The 12,557-nt window shown below is 54.1% G+C and overlaps 5 protein-coding genes across 5 annotated transcripts; 1 reads left to right on the top strand and 4 right to left on the bottom strand.

Annotated features, from left to right (window-relative positions):
• Positions 1-2,813: 2,813 nt before the first annotated feature.
• AYL99_02896 (DNA-directed RNA polymerase II subunit D) lies at positions 2,814-3,272 on the bottom strand (the record flags this gene model as incomplete). Its single annotated transcript, XM_018834412.1, has 1 exon — positions 2,814-3,272. One exon carries the CDS (start codon positions 3,270-3,272, stop codon positions 2,814-2,816), a length of 459 nt encoding a protein of 152 aa, XP_018697036.1.
• A 373-nt stretch (positions 3,273-3,645) lies between these two features.
• On the bottom strand, positions 3,646-4,616 carry AYL99_02895 (hypothetical protein; the record flags this gene model as incomplete). Its single annotated transcript, XM_018834411.1, has 2 exons — positions 3,646-3,938; positions 4,004-4,616. 2 exons carry the CDS (start codon positions 4,614-4,616, stop codon positions 3,646-3,648), a joined length of 906 nt encoding a protein of 301 aa, XP_018697035.1.
• Positions 4,617-6,162: 1,546 nt separating this feature from the next.
• Positions 6,163-7,002, bottom strand: AYL99_02894 (hypothetical protein; the record flags this gene model as incomplete). The annotated part of the gene is made up of 1 exon (XM_018834410.1): positions 6,163-7,002. The coding sequence occupies one exon, from the start codon at positions 7,000-7,002 to the stop codon at positions 6,163-6,165; it is 840 nt and encodes a 279-aa protein (XP_018697034.1).
• Positions 7,003-7,428: 426 nt separating this feature from the next.
• AYL99_02893 (hypothetical protein) lies at positions 7,429-8,811 on the top strand (the record flags this gene model as incomplete). The annotated part of the gene is made up of 1 exon (XM_018834409.1): positions 7,429-8,811. The coding sequence occupies one exon, from the start codon at positions 7,429-7,431 to the stop codon at positions 8,809-8,811; it is 1,383 nt and encodes a 460-aa protein (XP_018697033.1).
• An 820-nt stretch (positions 8,812-9,631) lies between these two features.
• On the bottom strand, positions 9,632-12,169 carry AYL99_02892 (hypothetical protein; the record flags this gene model as incomplete). Its single annotated transcript, XM_018834408.1, has 1 exon — positions 9,632-12,169. The coding sequence occupies one exon, from the start codon at positions 12,167-12,169 to the stop codon at positions 9,632-9,634; it is 2,538 nt and encodes an 845-aa protein (XP_018697032.1).
• Between the last annotated feature and the right edge of the window lie 388 nt (positions 12,170-12,557).

The raw sequence follows: 12,557 nt of genomic DNA, 5'->3' as shown, positions 1-12,557 counted from the left end.
TGGCGGGTAGACCGGTCAGGCGCACCGGCGGAGGCGATCCTCCGCGGCGGAAGGCGGGCTGCTCGCCAAACAGGCCTCGACGGGGTATGACCAACGGTGCTAGTGCCAGCGGTTGTAGCGGTAGCACCTCTGAAGACCGGGGGGATCGAATCCGCCCACGCACAACGCACTCCTCCTGGTCAGGCACGAAGCGGACGGTCGATCGTGACGGTGGGGACGGAGGCGGGCTTCGATGGCTCACGAGTATCTGCGACGGCGACAGTGGGGGTGGGAGAGCCAGAGACGGAGACTGAAACAGAGAAAGAGACCGAGGTAGCGGCGAAGGTGGTGATCTCGGACGTGGAGGAGGAGGAAGTCGACGACGACGAGTTCGTATCACGGTTTCTTCCTCCTCGCGGACACGCCGGCGGCCGTCGGGGCCGTGTACGATGGTCCTGGTACAGGTCGTTTGCTGTATCCGAGGGGTCGTACCATGAGTAGTCTGGCAGGAAAAGGAAGGGAGATTCGGAGATGGGAGATATGGGTAACAGAAAGAAATATGAGACTTGACTTACCCGTGAGCGGATGGGGCTGCTGCGCATTCTTGAACCTTTGCTGTTGTTCAGGTCCAGGTCCAGGTTCAATTTCATTCAATACTGTGCGTCTCTTCTTCTTGTCTTGCCTAGTAATTAGGATCGGGAGTTGGGGGCCCAGGGTTGTGGTTCTTCGAATCGGTAGATGCTTAGTGGAAAAGACCGAGTTAGCACCTCTGCTCTGGTATTGAGTCTGCTACGTCCCGATTCTCTAGGTCAACAACTCAAGAATTCAGCCTGGATCGAGCGAAGGGTGGTGGTCTCTCAAGAAACGGGCCAGACATGTATCACTGAATACTCTGCTGCTGTCACGGCACCGTCCAACAAAGATATCGACTCATCATCTGGCAGGAAGCGTAGTGACGTGGTCTGAAAACAATATGGCTCACCCGTAAGCAAGTGATCCTGGACGGGAGCAAGTGGTGGCAAATGGGATCAAACGAAAGACCCAGGGGGGGAGAGAGAGGGTAAGAGTAAGAATAACAGCAACAGCAACACGCAAACGAACGACAGCCGGCCCAGTAGGATAGAGACAATGATCTTAGCATGAAGGGAATGCCCATCTGACTTCGCAAGGACCCCAAGACGAAAGGGCGGAAGAAGGGGACTTGCATTACTCAAAAAAAAAGAGCCTTGTACCGAAAGCTCTGTACCAAGCTTCTCAATTCTTCTCATTTCGTGGCGGTAAATCAAAACGGAAAGAATGACTAGAAGACGGTCTTCTCGACGACCGCAAGAAATCAAAACATGACTCGAACCATTTGGTGGCAGAGATGGCCAGATGCTCAAATATGGGGCCGTGGTCCCAACAACAACAACAAGAAGAGAGCCAAGAACCATCATCCTCGAGCGTCAACTGAGTGACTGGTCTCGGGGGCATGAGTGGCTTCCGGTCCACCGCCAGCACCACCCCAAGCCGCTGCGGAGCCGAGTGACGCTCCTCCTGGCCAGGGAGCGGGAATGGGAACGGGAACGTTTGAGGCGGTTGGTAGGGCTCAATCCAGCCAGTCTGAGGGTGAGGGTGCTGGTGCATGCTCGACAGCGACCGCCAGGAAGGGTCGGAAGAGACCGAAGCACTCGAGGTCCGTCTGGTCTTTTCTATCTTGGGTAATGTGTCGAGTCCGGCTGGTGCGGGTCTGGATCTGGATGGCAAAGAAGAGGAGTCACTCATACAAAGGGGTGGACCAGGAGGAGGTTCATTCCAGCCCGGGTGAATCGTCGACAACGATTTCCAGGAAGTTGTAGCAGAATTGGAGGACGAGATCGAGGACTGCGAACTGTTCGCCCCCAGAGACAGGGACAGAGACAGTGGCGGTGTCGACGGTGACTTCACTGCTTCGGTTGTTGCTGATGAAGCCGGCGAGCCGCAGTCAGATTCTGTCGGAGATCCAGCTGTATGATCTTCTGTTTCTGGTTGACAATCTTCGAACAATGGATAAAACCTCTCTGAAAACCGAGGGTTAGGGCTGTCTAGGGACTCCACGAGGCAGCTCGACGTGTGTCCGACGGAGACCAAGTCCACGATTATTGGTGTCATGGCAGGATAAATATTCTCAATCTGACGACGAAGCTGGGAGGTGATTCGGGGTTGCTAGGTGGAAAGGCGGAGAGAATGGTGGTTTTAAGTAGAATGGCACGATCAGAAACCTGGAGGGCACAGCGTGTAGAAATAGTTGGATACTGTTTTTGAACGGCTTTTGGTCATTCAAGGCCTCTCTCATTCACCATCATTGTTGCACCCGAAATGGTGCTCGTCCGTTTCCTCTCCAAACGTATCGTCCAAGTCTGACGAGCCCCGGCGTTTGGATACATTGGAAGTCTCCACCGATTGTCCGGCTATGATATTTGCGTTGCTGGGAATAGCTCAAAGAGACACTGTGTTTCAAAGACAGCATATTGTTTCCAAGTCACGACCGAGGGCCACCCTGATCGAACGTAACAGTTCACAAATTGCATGGTCCAGTGCGTAACCACGGAAGAACCCTGCCAACCTTTTCTGCATGCCTCGTCAGCATCTCTTCAAGAAACTTGGACGTGCGTGGAAGTGCTTGTGATTCGGCACTGCCGTTTGCACCGCGGTATTGCGGTCATCGTCATTCGTACAACGCTGTAAGAGGCGACCGCGGCGATTCAGGAATCATCTGAGGGGCCCTCCCGACTAAAGAATGAGGTTTTCGAGTAGTACCCCAGAAGCTCGTACGATTCCATCCGTCCATCCATCCATGGCGTGTTTAGCTGAAATCAAAGCTGAGCCTGTCTCTTCAGCCGCTGCAACTCCCGACAGATGCCCTCCAGCTCGTCCTCGGTGACGACGCCATCCTCGACCTTCTTCTCCAAGCTGGGAATCAGCGCCTTCGCTTCGTCCGAGCACGTCGGCACGAGACTGCCCAGCTGCGACTTTTCAAACCGCTCCAAGTTCTCGCCGTATGAGTTGATGATGCCTTCCACCTGTTGCGCCTCCGCCAGGTCCTTGAACACGGCGAAGATCTCCAAGTAGTCGCGCGTCTTGGCCGTGACTTCAGTCTCCTCGTAGCCGCCTCCTCGCGCCGCGCGGGTGGCGAGGGTCTTTTGCAGGATGATGCGCGCTTCGGAGAGGTTGAGCGTGACTTCGTTTTGGAATTCGCCCAGTTTGAGCACCGCGCCGGCTTCGAGGTCGGATGTTGCGGTGGGGGCGACGCGCGAGGGGGCGGCGTGAGGCATGCTGTGTACCGCAGATGAAACTGGCTGCTGCAAAGACAAGAGAAGTTCACGGCTGGAAAGCGAGAAGGAACCAGGTTTGTGATGGAAGTGGGAAAATCAACGCAGCGCAATTGCGGCGGCACAATAGCGCGCAGCCTTATCGGGGAAACAATGATCCGACAGTACCACTAGTGCGAGGCTGCGAGAGACAAGAATCTGTCCAAGTGCAGTCTAGCATTTCACAAGACGGAGAGTAAATTCTCATAAATCAACTACATTTCTCGATCCAGTCTCTTAGAGATATCCCAAATTTATTCATTCAGTCGCAGACTTGTCACGACCGTGAACTTGTACCCATAAATCTTTCTCCGACACAAAGTAGTTATTCATCGTTCTATAGCACCAATGCACCAAACCCAGCTGCAATCAACAATCCCTTGGCAGCCATGAGTGTGCTGGCGTCGCTCGCGTCAGAGAGCTGATTGACTCCGGTCTGTAAAGTCGTAGAGTCACTGGTGGTAGCCGTCGCAACAGAGCTCGGAGTGCTGTAGACCAAGCCATCGGTAGGCGTCGCATAGATGTAGTTGGATGTGGTGGTATCGGAAGAGGAGCCGCCCAACGAGCCGCCACTACCGTAGGAACATTTTCCAAGGGTGCTTGAACATGAATACCCTGCTTCACAATAGTCTGGTAGGGTCGAAACATTAGTCGGTGCCGTACGGGCCAAGACTATCACAGGGGCTGCAACTTACATCCTCCGGCACAGCAGGATTCGCCGTCGTCGGGATTATAGCACGAATCTGTGCCGCAAGGGATATTCCCTTCGCCATAGAGATCACTGCAGCTCGCCGTTGTAGTAGTGCTGTTGTCACTGCCGCCGTAACTTGAGCCGTCGTCGGGGCAGGTATCGTACGAAGGATCCGATGGATTGTAGCAATGGTATCCATCCGGGCAGCCAAGATAACCAGACCCGAAGCATGACACGCAAGTCGCCCCCGCCTGGTAACAGAGGTCGTCGATGCCGCTGGTGCTGGTGGAAGTCGGTGCCGATGCAGAAGCAGTAGCAGTCGTGAGGCCGCTGTCGGAGCCGTCGGAGCCGGAAGAGCAGGAATCCAGGCCATAGGTCGCATCTCCAGGCAAATAGCAAAAGATGTCGCTTCCGGGGCAGAGTGTGTAGCCGGCACCGAAGCATTCTTCACAGGTTCCTATACAGCGCTTATTGAGGTCTCGTCGCGACATGAGCTTGCTGGTGGACGTCGGCGTCCTGGAACGACCTTGTCCGGAGAGACCTTTAAAGACAGCATCCCCCTCGGCAGTAACCAGAAGGATGAGCGAAGAGAAGAAGAGGGCTCGGGAGAAAAGCATATTGGTGGTTCAGAAGTCAGAAACCAGAAAAGAGTGACTTGAAAGAGCGACTGGAATGTAACGAGCGACGAGAAGCAACTCAGGCTTTGTTCGAAAGAGAAAACCACCGCAACCAGAAATGCTCTCTAGGTCAAGGGCGGGCGGTGGATGCTCAGCGAAATATAGCTGGTCAGTGTCGGTGCAGTCCCCTTTCCCAACACAGGAAGCTCGAATACGGATACGTCCCTTTTGCACAGAGCGGAGCACCCCGGTCCATGTTCCCTACCTCTTGAGGCCTGGTCAAAGTTCAGACCACGTTCTTGGGAACGTTTTCTCGCATCCACGGCAGAGCATAACACATGCAAGGTGATTCGCCAGCGGAAGAATGATCATCTGGCTAGGCAATGGATACACAAATCCGAAGAACATTCAGCGCAGCAGGGTCCCGTAGGTAAGGCAGACCACGCGCATCGTATCCCGTCCGGATAGGCGGCCAACAAGAAGCCAGAATCAAGATTTGAAGCGACGATCACTGCCGGTCTCTTCTATAGACGCAGAAGCGGCCGGTGTCGCAATTCATAGCACCAAATCAACAAATCAAGGGCGAGAAGGGAAATGAACTCGCCGACGGGGAGGAATTGTAAGGGCGAAGGTTTCTTGGCCGTATGCTTGGCACTTGGGGGCGGATGTTTGTTCATTTCGAAGTCAAGCACACAAGTCAAGAGTAGAAGGGAGAAGCGAGAAAATGCATTTGAACTATTTTAGTTTCCAAGCCCAAAGCTGGTAGGGTAGAACGATATTTGGGGTCCAAGATGGGGACAGACACGAGTACGAGGTACGGAGTCATTATTCTGCTCTATCTGCTCTAGGGCTATCGAAGATAGTCTGCCGAATTTCGCTTGCTGTGGCCGCATCCGACTTTTGGTGGGTAAGGGTTACTCGATGTACTCGATAGGGAGTAATAACAGAGTTACCAGCCTGGAAGGCCAGCTACCACGCTAGCTTAGGGGCCTTGGGGCAACTATTATTATATAATTGAATTCGTGCATCTCGCTGACAATATCGTCCTCGATGGTCTAGTGGTCATGAGTAAGTCTATCATCTCAGCAGATAGTTGATCGTCATCTAACATTCAATTCAGTTTCCGCTTGTCATTTCATAATAACGAGCGCGGGAGACCAGGGTTCGATTCCCTGTCGGGGAGGAACTTTTTTTTATTCTCAAGGGGAATAGAATCCAGAGGGTAGCAGGTCGATGGCGATCCTAATTGGCTATTATGTAGCTATGTCGTGTGCATAGCTAATAGGCTGGATCGCCGACAAGTAAAAAAACAAATTCCTCATCGCAATGTGGTCTCAAAGCTTCTTGCCGCATCGGGTACAGGCCTCATGAGAGGCCAGCCTCAGTGATCGAAGGACAAACTCATACTGATGTTAGGTAGGAGGAAAGAGGGCATGTTCTCCCTGTCGGATCCCGGCCATGTTGCATGGTGGTCCGCCCAGACTGAGACTCGCTGTCGCAATAGGGTCGATATCAGCAGATTCTGAGCCGGATGGACATCCCGCTATCACTGGTTGATCTTTAAACTCTTGAATTCCTGGGTGGTGTTCGTGATGGCGACTTCCACAGGTAACCTCTCCATGCTACTAGCACCATAGAACCCATGAATCCCCTTGACACGACTGAGCACATAATCTGCATCCTTGGGCTCAGCTATGGGCCCGCCGTGACAGAGGATGATGATCTCGGGATTGATCTTGGTCGCGGCGTCCCTCATCTCCTGGATCAACTTGACGCATTCATCCAACGTCTTCCCGGTCTTTGCCCCGATACTGCCCGACGTGGTCAACCCCATGTGGCACACCAGCACGTCCGCGCCGGCCTTGGTCATCTGTTCAGCTTCATCGACATTGAAGGCGTAGGGCGTGGTCAGGAGGTCAAGTTTGTGCGCTTCCGAAATCATGGCCACCTCCTTGTCGTATCCCATGCCCGTTTCCTCGAGATTGGCTCGGAAGGTGCCGTCGATGAGACCGACCGTGGGGAAGTTCTGGACCCCACAGAACCCCATGCCCTTCAGTTCTTGGAGGAATGAGGGTATGATGCGAAATGGATCCGACGCACAGACGCCAGCCAGGACTCCGGTTTTGTTGACTACCGGTAGGACCTCCCTTGCCATGTCGACGACGACAGCATTGGCGTCCCCGTACGGCATGAGACCAGCAAGCGACCCCCTCCCAGCCATTCGAAAGCGACCCGAGTTGTAGATGATGATCAGATCGCCACCACCCGCCTCGATGAACTTGGCTGATAACCCAATGCCTGCCCCTGCTCCCACGATCGGCTTGCCATTCTTGATCTGGTTCCTGAGATGGGCGAGGACTTCGGCTCGCGAGGACGGGGGAGCCATCGCGGAGGGTGTGGATGGTTCTAGGTAGAATCAGTCCGCTTGGACTCGTCGGTTCTCTGAAAGTTGCTTCTTTTGTCCCGGCACATGTGCAACGTCGTTCAACATACACGTCATCGTCGTCGGTCCTCAACGATCCCAATCATGCGGAGATGGTGGAGAGGGGGCGGGGATTTTAAGCGAATGATGGTGAAGGTATCCGAAGCCCACGAAGAGGAGACACGAAGAGGGGCAAAGGCATGACGACCATGGATTGGATGAGCATCGAACTATCATGTACACCGAGCAGACGAGTCTTTGCGTCAAAAACAACCTCGCAGCTTCTCGCAGAAGCTTGTCATGTCCCTTGGTGGCACGGGTGGATAGCCGCTTCTCGTCTCCCCCAACACGACACACCCTCTCTAAGCTGCGTCTCTATCCTTTCACACCATGGTGAAACCTACCGTGCTCATCGTCGGCACGCCTGACACCAAACTCGATGAGATCCTCTACCTCAGAGCGCAAATACTGGCCGAGGGAACGTGCAGTACCAAGATCCTCGATGTAAGTCACAGCATCCCAGCTAAGCTGAGGGCGCCGTTGGACAGCCTTCCGTCCGGCGAAGTGGTTTCTCCTCTGGAAGAACACAGCTCTACCTTGAAAGAGCTCTCGCGCGGCGAGTATATCGACAAGGCCATCGAATTGTGCACCCCTGTCGTCAAGGATCTGGTCTCCAAGTCAGCCGTCCAAGGTGTGGTCTCTGCGGGTGGAAGTAGTGGCTCGTCGCTCGCAACGGCCTTTATGCGCCATGCCTGTCCGGTCGGATTTCCCAAGCTGATGGTGTCGACCATGGCCAGCGGCGACATCAAGCACTACGTCGAGGAAACGGACATCACCATGATGTATAGTGTTGTTGATATTGCTGGAGTGAACTCGATCCTCAAACGGATCTTGTCCAATGCTGCTGCTGCCATCTCTGCCATGACGGCCTCGTATGCCAAATCCCTCGTCGATACTTCGGTCGTCGCCGCCAAAGGCAAGCGTATCGCCATTACAATGTTTGGCAATACCACGCCGTGCGTCGATGCGGTGCGTCACATTCTCACTTCAGCACCTCACGACGCCTCGGACTACGAGATCTACGTCTTCCACGCGACCGGCTCGGGCGGGCGTGCCATGGAGCGCCTCATTGCGGAGGGACAGATCGACGCCGTGATCGATCTCACCACCACAGAAATCCCCGACGAACTCTTCGGCGGCGTCCTGACCGCCGGGCCCGATCGGCTCGAGATTGCCGCAAAGAAGGGCCTCCCCATGATTGTGTCTGTTGGGGCTTGCGACATGGTGAACTTTGGGCCCAAGGACAGCGTGCCGGAGAAGTACAAGGACCGCAAACTGTTAGTGCATAACCCTGCCGTGACGCTGATGAGGACGACCGTGGACGAGAACAAGAAGATCGGCGAGTTCATCGTCAACAAACTGTCCACCCACGCCACCAACCCGGGGGCCATCCGCGTGCTGATCCCCGAGAAGGGCGTCAGCATGTTGGATGCGGCCAATAAGCCGTTCTTCGATGAGGAGGCCGACAAGGCACTCTTCGACACCATCCAGGAGGGCCTGGAGGGGACCGGGATCGAGGTCGAGAAGCACGACCTGCACATCAACGACGAGGCCTTCGCCGGCCACGTGGCCAGCGCCATCCTGGAGGTCATGGGTGTCACCCAGCGGAACTACCGCCTGGCCAACGCGCGCCGGCGAAAGTGGAGCTTCGACCACGGCGCCTCCGTCATGCTGGCCCGGCGAAGTAGCCAGATCGAGATACCGGACGCTTGAGGTGCTTATGCACCGGGTGTGAAAAGGCCAAGTTCTGGTGTGCGTGGTTGAAATAAACAACTCTGTGTTCTTGTTACAACGAAAGTATTGAAGAAAAGCGGGTGACCACGAGGCTTGGGCGCCGCAGTGGTGGGTGGGTATGTATATACACATCCCACCGGCGACGATTCGATCTCCATTATCCCACGCCGCATATTGTTTGCGTCCTGTCCTGTGATGTTTTATTGTTGACGTGTCATGTCATGTCTGATGGTGATGACACAACAGTTCTTGTTGACTGGTCGACCCATTAGATCGAATGTGTTGAATTAGTGTCTCTGTTTACACAGTTGCTCCTTATGAGAATACCCCTATGTCAATCAATGCTAAGCAAGTACCTGTACTGTATGTATGTCCACTCCATGTCAGGAAGTCCATGATGTGATGGCCACAACAATTAATGCTCAATGAGCCCGTCACCGGTCAATAGCGGTGTCGTCTTGGGCCTCATCCTCGTTTTCGTCCTCGTCCTTCACGCTTGTAGGGTCTGTTCTTGCCACAACACAGCTGGGATCAACATGGAGAAACGAAACGAACAGGTGCGAAAGAGAAAGGAAGGAAGGAAGGATGGAGCGTTCGAGCATCATCATCAACTGGTTAGTCGAAAGGTTGCTGCAGGCTTCAGAGTCCGTCCAAGAGAAAAGTTATGTATAATCAATGCGATGGGCCGCCCGAGGATTTAGAAAAGAAAACCCTGTGCCCTGGACATAGCGGCATAATATCCAACGAGGGCCTCTTGTACTTCCTCCTCCCCATTTTCCCCCTTCTGCATTGTCGTTCACTACCATGCCGTGCCCTCCAAATTGGCCTGCCTCAATTTCTCGTAAAACGCCCCAGGCCAGCCCACCATTTCCTGATCACTCGGCAGACAGCTGACTTCCTCACCCTCTTTGCACACAATCTCGCCTTTGGCTTTCAACGCCTCCTCCCTACGTCGACAGTATCCGACAACATTCCCGATAACTCTGCCCAACATCTCCGGCGAGATGGCGACGGGGTTCAAAAACGGGTCCGTTTCGGATAAGAGCTCTTTGATCGTGGGTCTCAGGGATTGTTCTCGTGTAAGGCAGCGTTTCAAGGTTTTAATGAGTCCAAAGGGAACCACGGACCCACCAATACCTGTGGTTGGGAAGGAAATCTCGACTTTGGGGTTGGGAATGGACATGATGCGCTCGAACTGCTTCTGGATATGGGCAAATGGGGGTTGTCCGTAGGTCATTTGATAAAGTATACACCCCAGGCTCCAGACGTCACTGGGCTTGCCGAGTTTGAGTATCTTTGTGCCCGGAGCTTGCTGCGAGCCTGCTGCTGGCGTGTGACAGACCAGGGATTCCGGAGACATATAATTGGGCGTGCCGATTTGATTTTCCCGATGCACGTTGACTGTATTTTCTTGGATGGCGTTGGCAATGCCAAAGTCGATGAGTTTGAGTTGGCCCTTGACGAGGAGGAAGTTAGCGGGCTTGAGGTCTGAATGAACGATGTCGTGATCATGCACCGCCTGGACGCACTCGAGCATTTCTTTCCAATAATGCCTGGTGAACGTTATGTCCAGTTTGGCACCCTCGGCCTTGAGTTGCTCGTTCAGCATTTTGTTGAAGTCTGTCTCGCCTAGCTCCATCATGACGCTGAGCACCCCCTTTTCCTCATTGATCTCGTAGTCGTACAGTCTAATGACACGGTCCACGTTTTCGAGCTTCTTCAATAGATCAATCTCGCCCTTGTAGCCGACAATTGCCGCCATGTCAGCCTCCTCGAGATTGACTCGTTTGAGCGCGAAGATCTTGTAGTTCTCCGCCATGATTCGGAAGACTCTTGATGACCCGCCCCGACCGATGCAATCTAACCGCCTGTATGTTTTTCCATTCAAGACGTAGTGGACGGATCTCTTGTTGCGGGAGCCCGCATTCGACGTCGCTGCATCGAGGATCGACATTTTCGGCGGCGGGGCGGGCGCTGGTCGGTGCGGCGTGTTATTAGATCGGGGAGCCAACGGCTGTCGAGACGGAGAAGCGTGCTCTGATGCAGGCTCAACCGGCTTGTGGTCCAGTGGAGCACCGTCTTCTTGGGCGTCCAAAATTGCAGCCGACGGTTTGCTCCTTCGAAAAGTTGGAGGCGGCTCGTTCTCCTGGTCTTCTGACGAAGGAAGGGCTGGCAAAGGAGGGATCTTGAACACAGGTCTTCTTTGAGAGCTTGATGATTTTGCTGAAGGCTGAGAATCCCGCACAGCAGGTGTGGGGTTGGCCTGGTGAGTCGATCCTGGTTGCGACAGCGAAGGAACTCGTGACAAAACCCCGTCCATTGGTTTGGGAGACACATTCCCGGAGGACTGTCTCGTTGGCTTGATCTGTTCGGGGCTACCTCTCAGCGCAAGTAAGTCGTCTGGCAAATCCTGCAGTTCGGGCTCTTTGGCCCGCCGACCCATTTCCATCTCGGGAGTATCGGGGCGTGGCTGATCTTGATATTCCATATGAACATCTTCGTCCTCGCTGGGACGACGCATCATGGCTCTCCTTACAGGTCTGTTTAGCAGGGCGCCTCCAATTCGTCGGACTCGCATGGTACTCTGCGCACCATTCTCCTCGGGTTTCCGAGATCGGCTGATTGTTGACGGCGCGGCAGAATTCTGCTCGTCGAGAATGCCGCGCACCATGCCCGATCTTGGGCTGGTGGACCTTTTCGAGCCTTCGGGAGGCTGCTCGACTTGTTCCTCCTTTTCCTCTTCATGCGATGGAGGGGATCTCGACAGCCGCCTAGCATCGCTAATGCGGATGCGCCGAACTCTTGGTGCTGGAGTTTCTGAATCATGACGTAAAGGTTGGGCGGCTGTCGTCGACTTCTCATGGATTTTGTACATAAATGATCCATCTCTCCCCAAGACACCGGGCTGTACGGGGCGAGAAACAGAGGTGACTCGAATGACCCGCGGAGAAGGACTGCCATCTCTCTGTTGAGGTGGACTTGAAGATCTGAGTATTTCCAGTGGTGTTCCCCTGCTTCTTCTCCTAGAGTAGCCTGTGCTGAACGGCTTCGCACTCTGTGGTTCTGGTTCCACATTTTCCTTCTCAGCTACCAATTGTTCATTGTCTTCGCCCAATATGGCTTGTGCCTCAGCGCTTAGTTTGATAGGTGCAAGGTCTTCATCATCTGAGCTGTCTCCCGCAATACTTTGGTCGAACTGCTGCTTAGTCCGGGGCGCTGTGGTTGGTGCTGGGTGAGGCCGGGTTGCTGAGGGTCGCGTTGCGGTTCGAGGCGGTCGACGAGAATTGTTGAGCGAGGACGACAATACCGCTGGGGTGGGGGACATATAGGCAGCCATAGAGAGCACTATCGTGAGGTATTGATATCGTGGAGTGTGCTCATGGTCGATGACACTATTGTTCGAAGGACTTTATTTTGCGTGAAGACGCGCCGCAGTTGTGGATTGAAGTTCCGAACAAGGACATTGGAAGAGTCGGTAAAACTTCGGCCATTTGTGCGGTTGACCGGGCAACAGAGGACATGCGCAATAAATTTACGAGATACTCTGTAGATTACTTTAGTGTGCTCGGTACCTCGTATCGAGTCTTCAATCATGATTATTATTATGCGGCTCGAGGTACGCCCTTGTAGTGGTCCCCTTTCCTTAAACACTATGCTTCTCCCAGAAGGTGGCACTATTGCCGTCAATGCCCTCCAAGAGCATGCCTGCCCAGCGCCTTTGCCAA

Source organism: Fonsecaea erecta (assembly GCF_001651985.1).
Source record: "Fonsecaea erecta strain CBS 125763 chromosome Unknown Scaff2, whole genome shotgun sequence".
NCBI classification, from domain to species: domain Eukaryota; kingdom Fungi; phylum Ascomycota; class Eurotiomycetes; order Chaetothyriales; family Herpotrichiellaceae; genus Fonsecaea; species Fonsecaea erecta.
Note: the sequence above shows the minus strand (reverse complement) of the source record. Positions and strands in the feature narration are given on the sequence as shown.